This window comes from Neurospora crassa, linkage group I (genome assembly GCF_000182925.2).
Source record: "Neurospora crassa OR74A linkage group I, whole genome shotgun sequence".
NCBI classification, from domain to species: Eukaryota; Fungi; Ascomycota; class Sordariomycetes; order Sordariales; family Sordariaceae; genus Neurospora; species Neurospora crassa.
This window is the reverse complement of record NC_026501.1, coordinates 2,797,574-2,821,384: the sequence shown is the minus strand read 5'-3', so window position 1 is coordinate 2,821,384 and position 23,811 is coordinate 2,797,574. Positions and strand designations below refer to the sequence as shown.

At 51.8% G+C, this 23,811-nt stretch overlaps 5 protein-coding genes across 6 annotated transcripts; 1 reads left to right on the top strand and 4 right to left on the bottom strand.

Annotated features, from left to right (window-relative positions):
* The first annotated feature begins 405 nt into the window (after positions 1–405).
* On the top strand, positions 406–3,823 carry NCU02585 (aspartyl-tRNA synthetase). Its single transcript, XM_960623.3, has 4 exons — positions 406–733; positions 792–1,468; positions 1,526–1,804; positions 1,859–3,823. The coding sequence occupies exons 1-4, from the start codon at positions 520–522 to the stop codon at positions 2,834–2,836; spliced, it is 2,148 nt and encodes a 715-aa protein (XP_965716.3). The 5' UTR covers positions 406–519; the 3' UTR covers positions 2,837–3,823.
* On the bottom strand, positions 3,455–5,547 carry NCU02584 (hypothetical protein). The gene is made up of 2 exons (XM_960622.2): positions 5,199–5,547; positions 3,455–5,128 (listed from the first exon to the last, which is right to left on the bottom strand). The coding sequence occupies exons 1-2, from the start codon at positions 5,330–5,332 to the stop codon at positions 4,093–4,095; spliced, it is 1,170 nt and encodes a 389-aa protein (XP_965715.2). The 5' UTR covers positions 5,333–5,547; the 3' UTR covers positions 3,455–4,092.
* Positions 5,548–7,760: 2,213 nt separating this feature from the next.
* Positions 7,761–12,433, bottom strand: gla-2 (glucoamylase-2). 2 transcript variants are annotated; one of them, XM_011394669.1, is made up of 5 exons: positions 12,156–12,433; positions 11,030–12,053; positions 10,520–10,966; positions 8,826–10,453; positions 7,761–8,704 (listed from the first exon to the last, which is right to left on the bottom strand). In XM_011394669.1, the coding sequence occupies exons 2-5, from the start codon at positions 11,721–11,723 to the stop codon at positions 8,339–8,341; spliced, it is 3,135 nt and encodes a 1,044-aa protein (XP_011392971.1). In that variant the 5' UTR covers positions 11,724–12,053; positions 12,156–12,433; the 3' UTR covers positions 7,761–8,338. The 2 variants fall into 2 exon arrangements, with proteins under 2 accessions (XP_011392971.1, XP_011392972.1); XM_011394670.1 differs by having other exon boundaries at positions 12,209–12,433.
* A 444-nt stretch (positions 12,434–12,877) lies between these two features.
* sor-4 (sorbose-resistant-4) lies at positions 12,878–16,475 on the bottom strand. The gene is made up of 3 exons (XM_960620.2): positions 15,831–16,475; positions 15,371–15,643; positions 12,878–15,308 (listed from the first exon to the last, which is right to left on the bottom strand). The coding sequence occupies exons 1-3, from the start codon at positions 15,947–15,949 to the stop codon at positions 13,916–13,918; spliced, it is 1,785 nt and encodes a 594-aa protein (XP_965713.1). The 5' UTR covers positions 15,950–16,475; the 3' UTR covers positions 12,878–13,915.
* Positions 16,476–20,248: 3,773 nt separating this feature from the next.
* Positions 20,249–22,841, bottom strand: NCU02580 (fumarate reductase Osm1). The gene is made up of 3 exons (XM_960618.3): positions 22,575–22,841; positions 22,142–22,448; positions 20,249–22,080 (listed from the first exon to the last, which is right to left on the bottom strand). The coding sequence occupies exons 1-3, from the start codon at positions 22,606–22,608 to the stop codon at positions 20,571–20,573; spliced, it is 1,851 nt and encodes a 616-aa protein (XP_965711.1). The 5' UTR covers positions 22,609–22,841; the 3' UTR covers positions 20,249–20,570.
* Positions 22,842–23,811: the final 970 nt, after the last annotated feature.

Here is a 23,811-nt window from a genome sequence, read left to right as displayed (position 1 = left end):
TCCGATGAGTAACAAGGTCGGTGTGCCGAACGCTTATTTCAAAATTCCCACATTCCCTCACTATCGAACCACTTAAGCCCCGTGAGGGGAGAGTTCGAAGGGTCAGGAAGGAGGAAGCTTCATCAAATTAACACCTGGGCTTTCATCATTTTGTTTTGAATGGAAGGGTCATGAAGAAAAAAAGAGAAGAAATTTCTCAAAGGCCGGCGCGCGGCAGAGGGTTTTGTTCTGTGCGGGCGCGACTGTGGGCCCCACTCGAAATTTCGAAGCGCGCTCGGGCCAGCACTCTGCTGACCAACCGGGAGCAGCGAGTGGCCAGCTTTATGTGGGGCTGCCCAAGAGCTTGTATCGAAGCTCGGGCCAATCTTACCACTTCCAGCTCAACCCTCACTCGTCTCGTCCATACCTACTCAACCCTGGACCGGGGCTCACACCACCGACAACACCCTTCACGATGGAGCTCTCTCTGCCAGAAGCGGAAGACGGAAGGTTGACAGACGTTGACGACATCAGATTGCCATGGCTCAACCCCGTGTCTCTTTGAGACGGCTCTGTAGACTTATACCGTCCCAGAATTCGAGACTCTACACAAGCCGCATAAACCCTCACTGGCAGTCGCTGAAATGCCTGCCCCGGAACTCGCAACGCCTGCTTCACAATTCCCCAGCTCTTGCTTCACCATCCGGTGATAAAGTAAGCGGCCAAAAATTGCGCGAGGAATGGGCACAGTACAGTAGGTATTGCCGTGTATACTATGCTTTTTATACCTGAGCTTGGCTGATGCGGGCCAGGCCAATTTCCCAGTGCATCCAAGGCCGCTGACTTCGTCGAGGGCAACAAGGTCACCGTCCATGGCTTTCTCCTGCGACGAAGAGTCAAGAGCTCAAAACTGGTGTTTGCCGACATTCAGGTTGAAAATGGCCCATCGGTGCAGGTCACGTCCACATTCAAGGAGGATGGAAGCCCCGAGCAATTGGTCACGAAGGCCCTGAGAGCAGTCCCCTTGTATAGCCCCGTGAGCGTGACTGGAACCGTTGCCCGGCTCCATGGCAACCGTATCGATCTGAACCTTGACCGCATCCAGTCTCTTAATGCCTTTCCCAAAGACATCATAGTCTCCGAGGGCGTTCAATTTCCTGCCTCTGCCAGGCATCTTCAAATCCGCTTCTCAGACCCTCTTCGCTCACGTCTGCTGGCCCGTCCCCAGATCGGCTTCCAGCTCAGGAAAACACTCAATGACCTTGACTTCACCGAGGTGGAAACGCCTATTCTCTTCAAGTCTACTCCTGAGGGAGCAAGAGAGTTCTTGGTCCCGACAAGACGTCGCGGTCTGGCTTATGCTCTGCCCCAAAGTCCGCAGCAATACAAGCAGATCCTCATGTCGAGCGGAATCCGTGGTTATTATCAGTTTGCTCGCTGTTTCCGTGATGAGGACTTGAGAGCCGACCGCCAGCCAGAGTTTACTCAGGTATGTCATGTCGAGTATGCTCCCTATCATCTAGTCATACGCTAATACGCGACATAGCTTGATTTGGAAATGGGCTTCGCCACGGGCGAGGATGTCATGCGCACTGTCGAGACTCTTGTCACTCAGTTGCTTCCTGCTCTGAATGCCCAATTCAACGTCATCAGGCAAGGAGACGATATCTATCCTGTACCCAAGCGCGACTTGAACAACGGCGAATCGACCGAAAATGGTGACCATCAATGGCCTGAGCCTACCGCTCCTTTTCTTCGGCTCACGTACGACGAGGCCATGACGAGATTTGGTATCGACAAACCCGACCTACGGATCCCCTTCGAGGTATGCAAGGCGTCTCTAAAACTGAGACCGATTTGATCTAACCACTTATTCCAGCTACACCGTGTCGACCACGTCCTCCCCGCCCAGTTTGTTTCTATGATCACGCACACCGAGCAGCCTATAGTTGAAGCCTTCCGCATCCGTCCACAGTTTGACGGAGAAACGGTCACTCCCGGTACCATTGCTGAGTTCGTCGACAAACTCATGGACCAACTCCCCAAGCCTCTTGCCAACAATCCCGACGGAGCTCCCGCCGCCCTCATGTTCAACTCCAAGAAACCTCTCTGCGGTCTCTCATCACTTGGCTTTGAGGGCTTTGATGCGCTCACCAGCATGGAAGCCTTTTCCGACCTTGAAGACGGCGACGTGCTCGTCTTCCAGGCGCGCAAGAACGCCCCCTTCCAGGGTGAAGGCTCCACAGCCCTCGGCGTTGCCCGCACGCACTTCTACCGCTCCTTTGTTTCCGCTGGTCTCCTCCCGCAAAGCTTCGACCTCAAGTTCCTCTGGGTCGTCAACTTCCCCATGTTCACCCCCGACGATGGCATTGACCCCGGCCAGGGCGGCCAAGCCGGATTTAAAGCCACCCACCACCCCTTCACCGCGCCGCTCACCGAAGCCGACGTTGAGATGCTCGCCACCGATCCGCTTAAGGCGCGCGCCGACCACTACGACCTCGTCGTCAACGGCGTCGAGCTTGGCGGCGGCAGTCGCCGTATCCACCTGTCTTCCATGCAGGAGTACGTGATGCGCAACATCCTCAAGATGACGGATGCGGGTCTGGCCCAATTCTCTCACTTGCTCGAGGCGTTGCGGGCAGGATGTCCGCCGCATGCCGGGTTCGCGCTGGGCTTTGACAGGCTGGTTGCTATATTGACGCACACGGATTCTGTGAGGGATGTGATTGCTTTCCCCAAGAGCATGAAGGGTGAGGATCTGACGGTTAAGAGCCCGAGCAAGATGACGGCTCAGCAGTTGGAAACTTACCATTTGGCGATCGCTAAGAAGGAAGAGGTGAACAAGCAAGATGTTTGAGAGAAGAATGATGTGTGTTGAGAAGGGAAAGCAGCCTCCTGCGCTGTGTGCTTGGCCTCCGACCTAGGTCAACGGCTTTACAGACAATATGCTGCGCTGTACAATAAATGCAAGATCAAATGTTGGTGTGCTACCATGCAAACATGGCACAACGCAGCTTAATGGCCTGAGAGATGGTGTTTTGTAGGAGATCCTCGCAGGCTGTTCCACGCGTTCTATCTCAATCCCGGACGCTGAACATATTCTCAGACCACAACATTGCAAAACATCGTATGAGATTGAAACAGCACGATTTCGCTGTTCTAATCTCTCGGAGACGACCCGAGATAGACGTATGAAGAATGGGATAAAGACCGTGGACCGTCATGCCCACCAAGACTCACCTAAGTAATTGCCATTGCATTCATCTCAATTTTGTTCAAGGGTCTGGGTACGGTGAGTACTCTGATGAGTACGGCTGCACCTGACCCCAAACACGGAAAGACATCCGCAAGCCATGACCAACACGATCAACACTGAGAAAAGCTACAAGCAAGTTCAAAGACTTCGGAGCAAAAATCCACAGGCTCAAAAGAGTAGATCAGGTCCAAACACCACTTGAACGTCTGGAGAATCCCTGAAGTGTGAGAATGCCAATTTCTATACAACATCTACCCTATCACTATCATACAGAGTCATTCCCACAATCTTTCGTGTTTCCCCCGTGTCCCCTTGCCATCATTCAATTTCCAACACTAGCTCGCCTGCTCTATTTCCATTTGGGTTATAGATCTAAATGAACGTATCGAACCCGTGTATCTGTTGTTAAATTGAACAGGCATGCCAAAAGAAAGATCTGAACAAAAGCCTAGGTATAAAAGAGCGACAAAGCCAGAGACAACCCTATAAGGAGCCTGTTCGCGTGTACAACCCTTCGTTCCTCCAAGTCGAACTAATTTGACACAATAACTGGCCAATAACTAATACGTTGACATAGTCAAAACCGAGCAGCAAAGACCATGATCTCCCTCGGTTGTTGGTTACCGCCTGAACCAGTTCCGCAAGAGACCAAACAGAGCCAAGAGACTGTCAACCAGTCAATTGTACTTTTTAGTGTAGTCCGTCGAGAGAGGAAGAGAGAGAGAGAGAGAGAGAGAGGGAGCATTGATAAGTGCCCCCTTTTTCTTCCGGGTAGGGGTCGCCAAGCCGATTCGAAGATGAAAGAGCCCTGATGTCACTGCCCGCCCTCTCACACAGACCAAGGGAACATCAGCTTCTTAAAGCTGCGCAAACACCAACCCAGCCAACCCAACAGCCAGCGCAATCTTAGCATCAACTCTCTGTCCAGCAGCACCAGCCAGCTGCACGTCCGCAAATTCCTCACGCTCCTTACCGTCCGCGCTGTCGTCGGTGGCCGCAGGAGCAGCAGACAGGGCAGTAGACGTAACCCAGCCGCCATATCCACCATAGGCACCATAGCCACCATACTCGTACCCGGTTTCAGTAGCTACGCCTTCAGCATCCTCAGATTCCTCTTCGGGGTAGGGTTCCTCGCTTTCTTCCTCGCCACCAGCAGCGTCGGCGGTGGGAGTAGGCGAGGTGTCCTTGCCATCGGCACCGTCAGCACCGTCTTCCTCGGTATTTGCCTCATCCTCATCCTCATCCTCATCCTCACTATCGCTGTCGCTGTCGCTCTCTTCGCTAGCGTAATCCTGATCCTCAGCGGCGTCCTTAGACGGAGCGGCAGACTCGTAAGCAGCGGCGGACTCGCAATCATCGGCGGACTCGTAAGCATCGGCAGACTCAACGGCAGAATAAGCGGCGGAAGAATAAGTGACGCCAGAATAAGCGGCACCAGAAGACTCAGCAGCAGCGGTCTTTCCGGTGGGGGCGGCGTAGGAGTTGGCAGCCGAAGACTCGGCCTCATGGTCAGCGGAGGAAGGGGCGGCGGAGGACTCGGCGGCTTCGGCCTTGCCGGTGGAAGCAGCATGGGAACTAGCAGCGTTGACCTTGTCCGAAGCAGTTATGTCAGCAGCAGCGGAGCTACCCACCGAAGCGGCCTGGGCGTTAGAAGAAAAGGCAGCAGCCTCGGAAGAGAGCGCGGCAGCCTTGCCGGCTGCACTGGTGGAGGCAGCCTTGTTGCCCGAGTTAACTTTATCAGCATCGGCGCCCGCGGTGCTGGTCGCTCCACGCCTCTCGAGTTGATCGGCGGTTACTACTTCCTCGACCTCGACGACGGCTTTCTTGACCAGGTCGGTGTCGGAGTCGTCCTCACGGGTATGGAGGGAGCGGGGGACAGAGAAAGCAGACACCCTATCATTTCTACGTGTTAGTAAAGGGGCAAAGCACGGGAGAGAGTATAGGGTTGGTGTGAAGGACGTACACTCTCTTGAATAGACTGGCTTGCGCCAAGTCTCTTTCGCTCACAGCTACATCTTCGTTCGGGGTAGCAGAAGCTGAGACGTTGAAAGCCAGGGCCTGAAGGACGAAAGCCTTCGTCCAGGTGGATGAACGCATGGCTACTACGGTCTGATAGCAGATATACTGGAGTGACGGATGGTGATGGAAACGACTGGAAGCGTCGAAGTTGATGCCGCGAAACGAGGGAGGAATGTGTTCTCAATATAGAAGAAGCGAGTAAATTAGGGCTTGAAGCTGAAAAGATTCGGTGAGGAGATCTTTGAAAGTGGTATAATGTATCTACTCCTCTAGATGGCGAAGTAGATGTTTTCGAGTGTGGTGCTCATAGGAAAACAATCCGTCGTTGGAGGGGAATTGGATCTCCTTAAATATCCGAATCCTCACGCTGCTTACAAGTCCAGCTTCCATCTTCCCAAAAGTTCAAGCGTGAAAGCAGATACTCAGGCCCAATCGGGTCCAACAAACGAATTACAAGGTCTCGACATGCTGTTTGAAACTGTAAATCAGCACACCTGCCTCCTGCAGGTGCCTATAGGGAGGCGAGTGGCTCGGTTCTGCATGGCAGCTTCGGTTTTTGACTTGAGATTCAGAGACTCGGGGATTCATAGACCAAATACTGCCCCATTGTCAAAAGCGAATCCGTCAGGTCACATGCAGTGTTTCTGCAGTCCTCCCGTTTGAGGACAAGAAGAGATGAGGTGATGAACTAAAGCGTTCCTAGCAGATTTTCAACAGCGAGAGCACCACCACGATTGATAAAACACTCCCACCCAACTCCTTTCAGATATTCACAAGAACGAGAAACCCCAAATGAGCCATGGTTCACAACCTCAGTGGTGAGTGGGTGTTTAAGCGAACTGCAGATGAGTGAGATACAACTCACTCGCATGACAGTACATGGTCTTGGACTTGAACTCCAGCATCTCGGTTTATTTTTTCATCATCATTGCGATGATGCTGAGCCACACACAGTTGAATTCTCAAGCCACTTAGCTCGCCCAGTTTTCTTTCTAAATGTTCAAGCATGAAGCACGATAGTGGTCACGCGTACCTAGGCAACTTGGTTGCCACTCCTTCAATGGGGAGCGTGAACGCCGACGGTGGATGGTAGACGGACCTCTTCACCACCAAGACCTTCTACCCATCGCGGACTCGCAGAGACAGGATATGTCCAAGGTGTCAAGTCCAGATTTAAGGTGTTCGACAATGGTTTACATGTTCCTTGACGGTTTTCAAGAGCAAACGATTTACCTTTGAGCTCTTTCTATTTTTTATTTTATTTTTCTATTTATTTTCTTATTCGAAGAAATATCTCTAGGTACCTCTAGTCTTTTTAACATCTCTTCCCCCAACTGGAGGCTCTACATTGAATTTACCCTTCTCTCTATAGTCCCCCCCCCTCTTCTTCTTTTTCTTTGGCTCAGAAATGTCAGCTTAGTCACAATCAGTAAGGGTACCTAGAAGTACTGAAGTCGGTATCGGGTATCGAACATATGAGATGGCACTTTGCTTCAAAGGCTGGATTGCATACCAACCTAACCTACTTACCTCTACACTACAGATAGGGTACCTATGTAGAGGTAAGCTCCACGTTGACAAAGCATAGTACAGGAAGACATGCAGTTACATACATGCAAACAAGAGGGGGAAACCAGGCATACATTCAGTTCCGTCTGTACCTAGGTACCTACCTCTACCTCTACTGTCGGGTCCGCCTCAAAGTGACCCGACTACTAATATTCTGTGATTGCAAAAGCCATGTTACGTTGATGAGATCTTCGCGATGGTCGATGATTTGCGGAACGATGGGAGATGCAATAGAGGCAGGTACCTCTACACATAAATGGAAGATTCGAGAACTTGGAAACGCGGCATCTGAACATTCTGCATCAAGACGTCCAAATGTACCTACCTCTAGAGGTACCTCTACCCAACGCGATAACCCTCAGTACAGTACACTCATTTCATGAGCGAGGGACATTGGCGGTCATGCCCAAAGGGAAGGAGTCTAGTCCTATGAGATGCAGTGCAGTGGTCATGACAACTGAAGGATTCGCGGTAAGGAAAAAGCAGCAGTGGAAGAGGTGAAGAGGTGCAGTGGCCAACTTGTATCGCGCAGAACACCCAGAGAGGAAATAAGTAAACACGAGTGTCGGATTGGCCCCTTTATTCCACTGCACTCATCGACAAGTGCCCCTGGTCATGACACTCATCACAACGAAACCGAGGCTCACGCAAGGCAAGAACACAGGTACTCCAGAATCGATCGCACTGCACGCGGCAAACTGAAGTTTCCGAGTCGACATTCTCAGCTCGCTCTTTCCATCTCGCTCACTGCGCGCTTGACTTTCGGGTCCAATCGCGGTTGCTCCTTCCCCGGCTCGCTGACGATATGCGGCAGGAGGACAGAAAACGACGAGACTCGTAAGTACCTCCAAGTACCTCTAGAGGTCTCTGAAGTGATGGCCTGATTGCTTCTGTTAGTGATGGCATTTCTTGATTATGTGAAAATAAATCGCTCTACTACCCCTTCTAACAGCTGGGATTACTACCTAGGCAGGCTGGGTGTGAAACTTACACTAGGTAAGTACCGTACTCAACTCGGGCGAACCCGAGGGTTTCGTAACCGACTGCTGCAGCGCACCGCACTGCACTGCACTCCTGACTCAAGTTACCTACCTAGAGGTACCTAGTCGTGACGCCTCCTCAACAACCGACCTACTCGGACGGATCGATCTGGTCAGCCTTTTCCTGCGGTCTAGGTAGGTAGATTATGACACAGGATGTCCAGGTAACAACTTGAAGGTCGGTTTGCCAGATACGGTGACTTTGTCGGACGGACAGATAAAACAGTACCTAGGGTACCTACTAGTAGTTACACTGCGCTCATGCATCCTTTAATCATGATCCGGCGGGCATTAAATAACGTCATGCCGCCCCGACCCCCGATATCCCACTTCTTCCGCTGTTTATCATACAGTACCTACCTACCTTACTATTCCCAACCAAAAGCCAAGCTCGCTCGGTCGCTTATCAAAGCACGTCGAGCTTCAAGCGCCCGCAGACCGGCTGTCTGTGCTTGGCTGAACGTCGGATCCGCAACTAAACTACAAACATGCGGCCAAAAAGGATGCCGAAAGCAGCTGCATGGAGCAAATTGGGCGTGCTGAACTCGAGCCTGCCGCCGCCTCCCTGAACAGGAGACGAGCCCGAGTTTGAGGCCGAGTTCCACGACAGCGTCCAGTTGGATGCCCACGCCCCTTCCTTGAAGTTGTCCTGCAGCTCGGTTACCGAAAGGAACTTCCCCTCGGAGTCGTAGGACCAAGAAGCTGATCCGAGCAGATGACTATTAATAGCCACTCCCAGAGGTGCCTCGGCCACTCCCAGGATCGTGACGTTGGCCAGTGAGTTTCGGTCAAGGTACTTGCCCTGAGGTGTCACTCGAAATGAGTTCTTCTCAACCGTGAACTAGAAACAGCCAAACCCGGTTAGCACTTTCGACCTTGTCGCGAGAGGAGCGAGTGGCAATCGACCGACTGAACACTCACGGAAAAGAGAAGAAAAATAGAAAGAACGGAAGAAGACTCACATCAACCCACTTCACATTCTCACCCGGCTCCAAACTCTCACCATCATCCAGATACAACGTACCATTCGCCTTACCCGCACCATCAAGAGCAACGATGACACTCCACTCATTTTGTCTGCTCTCCGTCGTAGTCATGCCCGGCTCTTGCACTGGAATGACATGGCCACCCCGTAGAAAAACCGGAATGTGTCCCAGAGGTGCATCGATCGTTACATTCTCCCCAGGCTGAACACCCTCACTGGCGGCCTTGTATGTATACCAATCATACCAGATGGTCCCATCGCCAACTCCAGGAAACACGCCGTCCACTGTATTGGCCCCTTGAACAAGACATGGTGTCACCATCACCGCGCTGCCCAACATGAACTGGCGATCCGCATCCGCCAACCACGGCTCTTGCGGGAACTCCCACGAGAGTGCGCGCATGACCGTATCTCCAGACAGGCTGGCCTGGGCCATAAGTGTGTACATGTACGGGAGCAGGAGGTATCGAATCCTCATCGCCTTCTTGGACGCATCGATCACAGAGCTCCACACGTAGGGCTCCTGGCTGATGGCGCCACGGACGTTGTGGTTGCGGTAGAATGGGAAAAAGGCGCTGAGCTGCATCCATCGTGAGCACAGCTCGTGGTCCGTGTTGCCATTGAAGCCGCAGGTATCTACGCCGAACATGGGGAAACCGAAGATGGAGAAGGATAGGGCCTGGGGAATGCTAAAGTACAGAAACGCCCATAGGGAATAGTTATCACCACCCCAGTGACCGGCCCATTTGCCAGAACCCGCAAAGGTGCTGCGGCCGATGATAAAAGGACGCTTGCCCTCAAAGACTTTGAGAAGTGCCTGGTAGGTTGCGTGGAGGATCTGATGGCCGAACAAGTTGTGGAAGTCATAGTCGACTGTGCCGCCATGGTGGGTACCATTGGGGCTCAGGGCGTGAGTACCAATGTCGCCGTGGAAGTTGTTGATGACATATGGTGGATAGTTGATATTGCGCACTCCAGGAGTCGGTGTCGTCCTGAGGTAAGAAGTAGTGCTAGTGGTGCTGGCTGTAGTCGTGGGGTCTGGGTTCTGCGTTTTGTAAACCGACGTTGCAGAGGATGCCTCACTCGCGTTGGTTTTTTCAAAACCTTCGGGGTAATCGAGCACAAGAGCGCCTGGCTCACCGGGAAGACCCCATGGTGGATGAACCGGATTGAGCGTCAGGTTGCCCGTGCCACAGCTTCCGATGCAGAAAGAAGCAACCTCGCTCATGTCAATCCAGATGCCATCAAAAGCGACCTTCTTATAGTACCTAACAAACTCGTCCGTCCACCAGCCGACGGTACCTGTACCGTTGAGGGCGGCACCAATCCAGTCCGGAAACACGGTGTAGCCAGGCCACACTGCACCGATATAGAGCGAACCGTCTGGGTTCATGATGAAAGCATCAGCTTCGAGTCCACGGTGGTAAGGTTCGTAATCATCTTCTGGCTTGTCAGGATTTGGAACATAGATGGCCGAGTCGACAATCGGCACGTAGTGCTGGTGATTCTTGTGAAGCTCCTCGAGGAACCTGGCGCCTTCCTCGTAGCTGAACTGATCAGGGTCGTTTTCAAAGTCACGATAGCCCTTCATGTAATCAATGTCGGCTTAAAAAAGTCAGTAAAAGCATGGATGGGGAAGATTCTGATGCTGAAGGACTTGGGTTCACTCACTCCAGATTGTCTCCAACGGGATGCCAAACTTGCGGAAATTGTCAACGACATCCTTCACAACAGTCCAGTTCGAGTATCCCCAGCGACATTGGTGAAAGCCAAGAGTCCAATACTGCTGCATTGCAGGAAGACCAACGGTACTGAGCTGATAAGACTTGATGATATCCTGAGCAAAAGGTCCCTCAAAGAAGTACAAATCGATGCTTCCGCCGAGAGTCCTCCAGGTGATACCTTCGGGTCGAAGGAGCACTTCCTGTGCATGAGCATTTCGAAGGAAGACACCGTTTGTATACGAAACATATTTGGCATTCTTGTCTGCTGGGTCGGAAACGTAGCTTAATTTTCCAGACTCGTCCTTGGTGAAGTATCTGGTGTCGAGATAGATCGGGTGGTTGCCGTAGATGTTGGCATCGAGGTTGTCGCCCACATCCGCAGCGAACAGCGTGCCTGGAGATGGTGTTAGTCAGATGCAATCCACGATGCACATTCATGTTAAGTAAAGAGACTTACGTGTCAGATTGTTCCCCAGTCTAAAGCCATGCATAACTTCGCCGAGACCATACAGGTTGTAATTCTCGGGTAAAGAGGAGCCGAACTCGATGAACTGATCCTCATAAACAAGGACACGGCCCTCGGTCGTGAACAAGACATCTCCAGTCTCCTTACGCTTCACTGTGAAGGAGAAGGTGGGCTCATTCGACCACGAGATTTCCAGCTTGCTTCTAGCGGCATTCGCATCAGGCTCGGCCTCTGGTCGTGGCACGAGCACCTCAGGAAGTATGAACCAGGTTTCATTACCGGGGCCAGTATAGCGAGGTTGAATCTGGACATTGATCCGATTGTCCGCCTGAAACTCAATGGTAAGCTTCAGGTGCTCGATGTCGTTGCCATAGACATTGCAGGGAGGGCCAGCAAGGGTCAAGTCAGCCGTGAGTCCCTTCTCCGTCTTTTGTGCATTAGCAGCTGTATATCCTGGACAGACGCTTTGAACATTAACTGCTTGCGGGTCGAAAATGTTCGGTAAGACATTTGGTCCGATGTCAGCCGAAGCTGGGAAAGTGAACATAGGGGAATCCCCTGCCACCGTCCCGCTCAACACACCAGGTCCAGATGACGTTGCAACCACAGATACATGTTGAGCAGATGTCCATTGAGGGACAAGAGCCGCAAGAAGAAAGAAGGAAGCCGATGTGAAGACGGCCATGACGAGTAAACCCGGTTTGACGGTCCCCCCGACTTGTCGTATCCCACGTAGACCTTGGGATATGAAGAAGATGCCCAACAGGCAATATAAAAATATGGAAATACCCAGGTACGTCGATGCTCGTAGATTGTCGCCGAAGGAGCCCTCGAGCTGGTAAACTCCGTCAAAGTCGAGGAAGGATTTCGACACTAGTTGTGTGCCGGATTTTCCTGAGCTTGAGTCGTTCCGTCTACTCTTCGAGGCCGCGTAGACTGGGTTGACGAAGAGCAGCTGAGCGAGGAGGACTGCTGCTTGGAGAGGGTAATTAAGAGTCCAAAACTGGTAGAGTAGCTATCCCAACGTTGTTGGTCAACCCCTTGCTGCTCAGCCAAGCGAAAGAAACTGTGATGGTTGGAGCTGGAAAATGAACATACGAGGGAGCCAAATAAATACCTTTCATCATGCTATCTACGGATTCTCGGCTGGGATAGGAAAGCGGGACTTACCTTGAAAATGTCAAAATCTCTGTGTCTAAGGTAGCTTCCGGCGACAGGCACGGCAATAGGATTCAAGTTCGGATGTGCTTCGTGGGGTTGCTGCTGCACTTGCGCTTGCAACTGCGAGCCGTATATTTGTGTCATCCATGCCAATCCTGTTGTCGTAAAGGTAATCCTCTCCAATTGTGTTTGTCCAATCTTCCCCGGACGCATCATGGTCGGACCTGATCGACGTTGGTTCACGCAGATTTGCGGGCACCAATCAATAGCGGGAGTTCGTTAAAGCTAAACCAGCCTCCCGGAGCACCTGCCTTGGTCGGACCGAAACTTATATGCCGCCGCAGTTGGCAAGGTAACAACGTCTTGGGGAACCAGGCAATGAATATCCGGGGCGGTAGTTGTTGCCGAGGATGACCGCAGAGCGAAAGTATACAACGCCTTCACTGAGGTGTTGTCTGGTTGAGAACAAGTGCGGCCGACATGCCCGACGTTAAGATGTGAAGCTGAAATGGTCGCTGTCCGAACTGAGAAAGTGCTATTCGGGGCGGAGAAGTATGAGAGAAAAATGGAAGATGTCCGGTCGAAGGAGTTATGAGTCGAATGAATGGAAGATAATACAAGCTAGGATCAATCAATCCACTAAGTCGATGCGAGCCGTGAGGCGATACCAGTGAAAAGGAAATGACCACAAGATGCCCCAAATGACCTATTAAACACCTCACGGCTACGCAATAGCTTTCTCTGTACTACATGATATCCCAGGCATCACAGATTACGAAGTTCCAGATCTGGCTGTTTTTTCGTTCCCAACTTTGAGTCGAGTTCGGATGATCCAGATCAGACGAGCTGAACCCAGGCGGCATCAGCCAATTGACATCCCGGGGCAGATATGGATGGTATCAAACCTTCACAAACATAGAACCACTCTGTTGTCCCCTAGATGCTCAACCTTTGATGTTACATCGTCCTCCCTCAATAAATGTAGGTACCAGTAGTACTGATGTTAGTCGCTAGTCATTCGTGCCGTTTGCGTTTAGACGAAGACAATGCAGCGTGGCGGGTTCCTCCAGAGAAAATCGTGATTCCCTTCCCGCCAGCATCACTGCAAGGTTACTTGCATGTTCCGTTCGGGGTACCCTCAGAACTTCATCAAGCACATCCCGCTTGTCTGTGACACAGGCTGTCTATATTGCACAATGAGGTACATGTGCATAGATGTGTCACGTTTCCAGCAACATGATGCCACGTCGTTTGAGGGTCGTTGTTCGCTGTGATGGATATAAAAACCAGCTCGCGCCACGAAGAGCTCCATCGTCTTTGATTCCTTGACACAAAAACCTCATCAGGGCCCAGATAACTGCACCATGTACACTGCTCGACCTGCCCATAACCAACAATGGGCAGACAGACATTCTGTAAAGCATCCGATGGGTGTCATCCGAAGCCCATGTCCCAAGGATATGGCCTGCAAGGAACAAAGCGGGATCAAGAGCTACAGCGCCCCGAAGTAATGCCACCCAAAATCAAAAACAAATATTCAGAATGATGATCAAAGAGTTGATACCCAAAAGTTTTTTTTTCCCCAAATCCAAAAAAGCTCCAAACTCCAACACGCTAACTCCGTCGCTGATATCCAGAAAGCTCGAGGGAAATTGTAGCCCAAAAGCGACCGGCGATTTCCCCACCCATAAGCGTAAAATCAAAACAAAAAAAAAGTCAATAGCTGAGATCGATGTTGCCCAAGGATGCCACAAGTTTATCGTCTTGTGACGCCCCGGTGTTATTGCTCCCGCCCGTGTCGGTTTGAGACGTGCTGGAGTTGCTAGTGCGTGACTGCGATTGCTGTAGGTCAACTTGTAGTTGGTGTTGTTGTTGTTGGTGGTGTTGTTGTTGTTGCTGCTGCGGCTGCTGCGGCTGCTGCTGCAGCTGCTGCGTTGGCGGTATGCCGCCATCGGAGAAGCCAAGGTCTCGCATCTCCTGGAAACTCCAACTAGGTTCGAAGCGCCTGCTGTGCCACGCATGGTCAACTCTCTCGTACATCTCATCAATTTGTTCGAGACTGATCTTGCTAGTCTCGTAAACCATACACCATACAAAGCCGACCGCTACTATGCAAAACGCGCCCCATACGAAAAACACTTTAGAGCCGAGATCTATCGAGCTTTCGTCGCTCGCTGCACTGTTCGTTTGCATATACGGGGTGCCGTAGGCGATGCCAAAATTGAGGAACCAATTTGAAGCCGTAGTTATCGACATGGATTTGGCTCTAACCTTGAGCGGATAAATCTCGGAGGTGACGACCCATACAACTGGGCCCCATGATGCAGCAAAGAAGAAGATGTATATCGCAACAAAGGTAATGAGGACCTTGTTCTGTGCTGATAGGTTGTTGGAGCCGCTGGCCGTCGCGAAGGCAGCGATCAGCAGCTGACAGATGGCCATGCCTATGGCGCCCACCATCAAGAGCCGACGCCGGCCCCATGATTCGACTACGAACAATCCGGGTATGGTCGATGCTGTGTTGATGACTTGCATGATGAGAGAGATCTTGAAGGGGTTTCCAACGCCAGCGTTATTAAAAAAGGTGGTTCCATAGTACATGATAAAGTTCACGCCGGTAAGCTGTTGTAGCATCTGCAGACAGCAACCTGTAAACGTGCGACGGCCAAGGTGAGGTTCGCCAAAGAGAATGTCCTTGTAAGAGTCGGGACCCAGTGCCATCTCGTATTGATGGTTTGCTTCGATTTCGGCAAGCTCCTCGACCAAGGCAGGGTGAGTAATGTCCAGTCGACGCAGCCGACTGAGAGAAAGCGCAGCGGCGTTCTTGTCTCCACGTTTGATGAGGTAACGAGGAGTTTCGGGTAACACGGTCAAGCCCAGGGCCAAGACGCAGGCCCAGGTTAGCTGAAGTCCTATTGGTACCCGGTAGGCAGCAGCTGTCTTCAATTTGTATGTGAGGATGTTGACCACGGCAGCGGCAAGAAGCCCCATGGTGATGGAGAGTTGGTAGGTGCACACCAGTGTTCCTCGAATCCACTTGGGTGCCATCTCAGACTGATATAAGGGGACAAGCACTGAGACAATGCCGATACCAACACCGGCAACCGTCCTGATATTGTCCACGTTAGTTCAGGAATGCGCCAAGCAAAGCCTAGGGGTAAAAGTACACACCTTCCTGCCACCAACAGATCGATGTTATATGCACAAACCTGCAGGATGGCGCCTATTACGAAAATTCCGATGGCGCCAATAAGGGACCGGCGACGTCCATAGTGATCTCCGAGAGGCGCAGCGAGTAAGGCTCCGATGGCGGTTCCGGCGCTGAGCATGGCAACGATTAACGCACTCTCCTTTGGGTATATGCCAGGCTGTCCGTTGCCGTCGATGTAGCCGGTTGAAAAGTGGTCTTTGAACGATTTCATGGCAAGAATGCCGTTGATGGTTCTACAAGCCAGAGGTGCATAGTTAGCACTTTAGTTTGGTGTTATCTCGAGGGCCTGGTCGTCTGGTCTGCGACAACGCAGCATCAAGCCAGTATCCATCGCAGATGCCATTGCATGCCCCATGGCATATGCTATCCGTCGCATCGACGTGCTCGCCGCGCCCGAGTGCATTCAGAAGAGAGGCTTACCCAGTGTCATAGCCAAGGAGTAAGCCGCCTGTGGCGACAAACAGGCCGACCATAATCGCTGGGGCAGATGAGCCAGCGACATTGTCGGGCTTCTGCCAGCCCATGGCGAAGATCGCCATGGCGCAAAAGGTCGAGGGCAGTCAGGCCAGGGTTCAGTGTCGTTGCCGCTGGGTTTGTCGCGGACTGACGGTGGTGATGAGGTTGGACGGTTGTTGAACCATTTGTATGGGGATCGATGTCTTGGGTTCCCGTAGCGAAGCGACGGTAGTAGAGGAGGTGGTAGTGGCCGAGTCACTAGTGGCACTTGAGGCTGTCGAGGGCGGGAACCACAGAGCTCTGTGTAGGGTGTCGACTGTGGTTCTCGACTGGAGATCTTGACTGTAGGCTGTATGCTTGGGTAAAGTTGTGGTTTATTACTTCTGGCTATGGGATGACAGCGACAGTCCCCGTCCGACTGATATCCCGTCTGACAGAGAGCCGGGTCGCGAGGCCTGGCTGGTGTCTTCACTGTCCGTGTCCGCGTCTGGGTTTGCGCAACGAACTGGGCCAGAAAGGTAGCAAGACGACAGGACGCAGCAAAACTGAAGCCAGAGAGAAGAAAGGTAGGAGCGAGGATGGAGTCCTGGCAGCCAGTGTGGATGGCCCGGGGTGGATGATGGGTGGACGGGTGGGTGACTGGATCCAATGGAGGCTAGGCGGACTGGACGCTTCGAGATCACAGTTCCTCTCAGCACGGGAGGGGCGCGCTCTGATTGGCCAGTCTGTTCCGGCCTACCCCAGAGCCCAGACACCGACAAGCCCGTGCTCAGTTTGGCCTCCTTTAAGCCTGCAATTGCCTGGCCGCACGCCGCCTGCAGGCCTGGTAAATTCTGGGGCTGTGAAGTGGAAGTTGTCCATTTTGGAGGGGATATCCATGTTGCGCCGAAGAGAGTACCTCCATAGGTATGTATCCAGTGCCACGAGTGCCTCTTGCCATGGAACGACATCACTCAAGCCCATACCTACCTTACCTATGGGATGGATGCGATCCAGATGGGTTGCGATGGGATGAACAGGGCATCACGCACAGGAACCGCACCTACATCCGATACTATGTAAGCACCCAGGGCACCTTCCCCAGAGCCCCACCAAAATGCCTGCGCGTCTCCATCCACTCTTCTTGTCACTTTGCCTCGTCCATCCCGAAAGCCTTCTGAGGTTCTTTGACATCCCCAGACTAGTTCCCATTGAGATGCTACACTAGTGCCACATGCTCCGGCTGACCCCGGTGACCTGCAGGACTCTCGGCTATTCGCACGCCTCTCACTTCAGTTCGCGATGCCGCGACTAAAACAATTCGAAACATGTTCGATCATGACAGTCAAGTCCTTTTGCGACTCGATTCTTTGTCATAGTCCTCTTGGTTTGTACCAGACAGCTTCAAGCGCGGGAATAGCGCCATGCATGATCGATGCAAGCGACGTAGAAGTTTCAGCAGAAGTGGCAGACAATCATAAACCGAGCCCAGCGAGATAGATGCTTCTACACTATTGGAGCCTGGCTTGCATTGCAACGACAATTATACATGTTCTTGGTTTTCCAGATTTCTCATGAATGAGCAGACACTGTGCTGACCCAAAAGTATTTGTCAATCTCCGCAGCTGTCCTGTAACAGTACCATGAGACGCTCCCTGAGCTCGACAGCCCATGTTACTATTTGCTGGATGGCGCAGAGATTATTCGCTTGTTGGCGTTAGGTAACTGGGGCACACCTGTATCGTGAAGTGCTGGAAGGATCACATCAAGAAACGGCAAACCCGCTGTCCAATACCACGCCAGAGACGTGTCTGACACGCAAATAACCCAAAAATCTCCGTTACGGTATCTCCCGTAATTCGAACCATCAGACATTCGTCGTTGTATCGTGCCGTGGGGAAAGGCCCCAGGCCAAGTGCCCCTGGATTTGTCTCCAGCTTCTTAGTTTCATAGCATTGTGGGGAGCTAAAGAGGCATCATGGATGGTTTCGACGCTTCTCCATATCTACCCCATGAAAGAACACCATTCAGGGAAATCTACCTTGGACGCTTCTCATAGGCGAAGACTTGGTTACTCCGGAAAAGTCAGTTGTCATGAACAAACTCGCCAAGGTAGCGATGCCTACATTTGTACCCCGTGGCACTACTTCCAGGAAATCTTACTTGCCGCCTAGTGGTGCTTCTGAGCTGCAGAATGGCAACACTGGCGATTGAAATCGATGGCTAACAAGTGTTCCACTAGCGCATCTAGAAGACATTTCCGGAATGTTCGTAAGGAACTTTAACAGTATATGACTCCATGGCTTATCCATGTCTTGATGGCTTCAGCAAAGACACTCTTCTCCTCAAGTACGGAGGCGTCATATCCGAGTGTGAGGAGATCCAGGTATTCCACTAGTCATGTCAAGATATATTTCGGTGGACGGAGTGGCTGAGAATCGGACCATTCCCTCATATACCTACAATCCAACTTCCAGTCTTCGCTCCTTGCGCCTGGGAACTTCCCCGTAGCACAGCATGATCCTGCCTTACGAAGAGACAACGAACCAAGCAGCGTCATTCAACACTATATCCATCTCCAGACCGTGACAAGACATGTTAGCTCGATACCTATCTTAGACTAAAGACAACGTTTAAGAATCATGTTACCATGTCAAACCTGAGTTGGCGCCGTCAAGTGCACCTGGATTCCACTGCCCAAGCAGCATGCGAAGACGCATATTTTCATTCTACTAGCGCGCCCTGGCAGACGCCTTTGTTCTTCCGCCTCCCTTTAGGTGCCTATTTACTTCTTTTGATTTGTGGCTTGTAGGTCTCTTATTCATGTTGTACGAATCATCACTCCACATGTGTGAAGTATTTCTCTTCCCTCCACTACCCATCTCGCTGTGGTAACGAGACGCCGAACGTTCAGCGTGGACCAAGTCGCCTACTAGATAAATCAAAGAGCTACCAGTACACATAAGATATCCAAAAGCTCGACACAGAGACCCTTCAAGTAAATACAATGTGGAAAGCTAGAAATGAGTTCAATCTAGCAAAGTCGTACAACTTATCTCCCTCACTCCCAAGCCATACTACCGAGACAAACTATTGGCTGACCACAGAATAATCAAGTGTGACTTACGGGCCACGCGTGATTATTTACAGCTTATTACAAAATACTCAAGGGAAAAACGTTGTGTGTCGATTACTCATCCTTAGCCACGAGCGGCGTGAGTGGGAAGACAGTATGCTATATTTGGACATGGATGGAAAGCACGTATACTGTAGAGATATTTCACCAGATAGGTACGCACACTTGAGCGAGGTACATACTATAGCAAGAATTCCTGGACTCGCTTGCAAGCAAAAAAAAAATATGGAACACACCGTCACTGTTGTTATGGAGTTACTGGTTCCCTCTGGCTTGAGGTCTTCATTTTCATATGAGGAAGACCATAGGCAACTGGTAACTAATTAACCAACAACACCTTATCAAACTTCGCTTCAATATCTGGACTCTTCATCCATACACATCGCTGTCGTAGCAAATTCCTTCTCTAAGGATGCCTTTTGTTCCTCATTTCAATGATTTGACATCTCAACTCTAAACGATTGCCTTAGCTTAAGAAAACCAAAACCCTTCCATGTTCAGATATACAAACCACATAACCACCGATAATGAACCAGCTCCCTCTACCCAGTCGTTAGTTACACTTGTCATGCTTCACCCACTTCGTGATAACTCAGTGGAGGCAGCCTATAACAATGACACAAGGTTTTTGTACAAAGCTCTAGTCTTGTGTGTATCCGGACCCAAATTTGCTCACTGTTCTTCTACGATCGTTTCCAGTCTTCTGATTACAAGATCAGGCTGTACCTGGATCTCGGAACATTAGAAACGTCAATGTCTCAAGTCAAAGACATACCTCGTGGGTGGTGTCGGACTGAAAGGCTTTTCACAGAGCACCGGAAACGTAAAGTGCTTGCTACATCATATGGATTTTTAGCTAAATCAAAGCCAACGAAAGGCAAACTCTCTCCAATGCGGATGTTCCATGTATGTGTCAACATACTCCTCTGATCAAGATGCCAGAGGCTCTTTGTTTTGTCGAATACCTTATCGACTAGACAGCTAGGCCATATAGCGTTATTGTCAGTGTCTACGTACTGTCTAACCCATGAAGATTCCCCATACGCACCCCCGCCTTGCCGTTGCGGCACCGGTTCGCCAGTATCACACTATAAAAGAGACACGAGAGAGAACTAGAGGCACGTACCGAGCCTTGATCCGAGACAGGAACGAGCTGGGCTGATCTAGACCTTCCAGGGATATTCTCCACAATGTCTAAGAAGTAACCGCTCAGCGTGATCTTCAAGATAACCCAAGCCAGCCTACCGGCGGACTAAAAACCACAGAATTGAACGAACGTGTTGAGACTGAACTTCGTGTCTCTTTTATTCATCTCCCTTTCTGCTCCAAAGCAAATTCATGGCTATCATCATGACATTAGAATAAAAAGACTACCCATAAAAGTACAAACATGTGGCGCCAGCATGTATTCCAAACCGCTAGTGAAGATAAAGATGCAAATCCCTGGCAAATTGAGTTTTACACAACCGCCGAGACTAACCAAAACCCATTATTCCATTTCAACTCCGGTGTTGTTATTCCTTCTCGATACCTGTCCAAGTAGGGCTGATATAAGCATTTCTTGGACAGGCAACTTCGCGAAAATCAATTCAAACCTCGAGGGTAACCTTCTGACCCTTGACGCGGCCGATGACTTGCTCAGGGGCATACTTGGGAATGACCTCATCGTCATGGAGCATCTCGAACTCCTCGGTGGCGTCACGACCCATGAAGTTCAGAAGAGCTTGGACACCACCGGGGTGTTCCTCAAGCCAGTTGGTGAGGTCAAGGACGACACCCTTGACGACAACCCAAAGGTCCTCCTTCTTGTTATGCTTGGCAACCTCCTCCATGGTGTACTCCTTGTCGGGGATGGTGAAAGCCTTGGGATTTTCCTTTTTGGGGGCAGCGGCGGCAGTGTCCTTCTTAGGAGCCTCCGTGTTGGCAGTGGCCTGAGCACCGGACTCACCGCCCCACTGGACGGAAATCTTGCCAGGCTGCGAGGGGTCGATGTGGAGGGCAATCTGACCAAGACGGGCAGCGCCAGCGTTGCCCTTGAGAGCCTCCTGGAAGAGGTAGTTGCTGGCAGAGTCACCGGCGACACGGCCGTAAACAACGCAGCCAAGGAGGGAAGAACCACCGAGACGGTTGGCACCGTGAACACCACCAGCAAGCTCACCGCAGGCGTAGAGACCCTCGAAGGGCTTCTGCTCAGAGTTGAGAACCTGGGCCTTGTCGTTGATCTCGATACCACCCATGGTGAAGTGGAGGACAGGCTCCATGATGGAGACGTGGAAGTCGTCGTTGATATCGACGGGCAAGTTATGGAAGAACTTCTTGCCCCAAGGATCCTTCTGCTTACCCTCAGCGATGGCGTTGTAGGTCTGGAAGGTCTTCTGGAGGTGCTCAGGAGTGCAACCGATCTCCTTGGCGAGCTCTTGGCCAGTCATTTTCTTCATCAAACCACGACCGGAGTAGTGGCGGGTGTGGAAGTCAAGGGTCTTGGAAGCCTTGGAGTTGAGGACTAGGCGGACGGGGTACTTGCCCTTATCCTTCTCCTTGTGAATCATGCCGGAGACGTAGTCACGGTGGCCGAGCTCGTCGCAGAAGCGGTCACCATCGCCATTGAGGAGGATACCACCCTCACCACGAAGGGCCTCAGCGGCAAGGAACTTCCACTTTGAGTTGGGGTCCTTGGGGTCGACGAGACCCGTGGGGTGGACCTGAACCTTGTCCATGTCGATGCCATTACCGCCAATGGCCATGACCATCTTCTGGCCGTCACCAGTGGCGTGGGTGCCGTTGGTGGTGGCAAGGCCGTAGACATCGGGGCGGTGTTTCTTCAGGAGGGAGTCCTCAGTGAAATCGGCGGCGTACCCACCAGTGGCGAGGACGACAGGGCCATCGAGGGACTGGGTCTCGCCGTTGACCTCGTACTTGACACCGGTGACCTTGTTGCCCTCCTTGTTGAGGCTGGTAACGCGAGCCTTCTTGATGATCTGGACGCGCTCGGGCTCGGTCTCGGCAAGCTCCTCAAGGCGCTGCATGAGAGCATAGGTGATGGCCATACCGGGGAACTTGGCATCGTGCCCACGGTGAGTACGGGGCTGGGAGTGGCCGCTGGAGGCAGAGTTAGCCGTATTAGTCTTGACAGAGCATTCCGCATAAAGGGATTACCTACCCGAGACGGGAAACGAGAGTGAGGTCGAGCTTGAAGACATCCTGAAGCCACTCAACGGCGGCAGCGGACTTGTAGGTGAGGACCTTGATGAGGTCGGGCCTGGCCTTGTCACGGGCAGACTTAAGGGTATCATCGTAAAACTGCTTGACGGAGTCCTGGATGCCGAGCTCAACCTGTGTCCTGGTGAGGGCACCGTTGATGCCGGAAGTGGCCTTGGTCGAGTTGCCGCCGAAGAAACCCTGCTTGTCGAGGACAACGACGTTACCACCGGCGAGATAGATGGTGTGAGCAGCGCTCAGACCGGACACTGCATGATAAACAAATTGTCAACGAGATGTCCATGAACGACATGACACCGCCAGATGTCGAATGACGGATGTCGTGGCCCGCGCGCGGGGTAGGGCGCAGTGCTCAAGTGGGAATGTTAACTTACGGCCGCCGCCAACAACAATAACTCTAGGCGCCATTATGAATATGATGTGTACCTCACAGGAAGACAAACAAACCTGAAGTGAATGAGGATGAAAGAGGGAAAGAGGGATACAGGTCAAGGTAGGTAAAGGAGAAGAGGTTTGCAAGCGACAGGAACGCAGGCCTGGTTATTATCTGGTTCGTTGTGAGGGAGCGTCGGTCGACCTGGGACCTTCCGAGCCACGGACACTACTACTAAGCAGCGAATGGAACAACCGGGGCCGGGTTGTGTTGGTTGGTATTCCTAACACCCTTATTCGTGAGCCGAGGTCGAGCGTGGGTGGGCTCTCCACGAAACGACAGGGGTTAGTACTGGTATGTACTGGGAACAGTGCAAACACGGGCGACGTCCAGCGAGCAGCTGGCAGCGTGAGTGTCGCCCCATAACGGCATTATTGATCCTGTCACTCATGGAGATCCCATCTCCATCTTTTCTCCAACGTGAGGAGTTACCTAGGTACTACTCCTCTCCTCTTTCCAATCTACGTGAGCCAGACAATATCCGAAACAAGGTGAAAAGTTGTCAAAACATTTTCGCTCTGTTTCCCCACGGCACATTGAGATCCGTCGCCAGCTCAAGCGACACAGCGTCGATCGAGAACATTATTGAGACAAAGGAAGAACAAGAGATGACGGCTAACAGCACCATGACATCCAAGGGCCTTGTGTGCTTGTGTACTCTGGATCTCGCTGCCGGTTTCTAGCCGAGGACAAAGTGAGTGGACGTGGTGGACTGCGCGCAACTGGCCGCCCAGCAAATGTACCGAGGCTTGCTGACAAAGAGACCCCAAAGCGGACAACTACTGTAGGGAATAGGCAAATAACGGTAATAACTTCACGCAGCAAACCGGTACAGACCTCTCACCCACTGTGGGGTTCAAGATGCAAAACATGAGGCTCCAGGCAACTCTCACTCCTGTTGAGATGTATCGAGGCTCTTCACCCAAGTTATGTGAAATTGCTTTCGGAGAGAAGCTTCTTTTTTTCTTTGACTGAAATCTGCCCAAGCTGATGCGCACGATGCCACGATGTCCAGAATCCCCCCACTGGGTTTCCATTTCCACTCACCCACACATCTTGGCAAAATGCCAAGCTGCTAACTGTGTACATGGTACACTTTGTTCGCAACCCGCAGTGTGTAGAAATCGCCTTTGGTTACCTGGTTGATCCTCGCTCTCTCCCCATTCTCTCATTCCCCA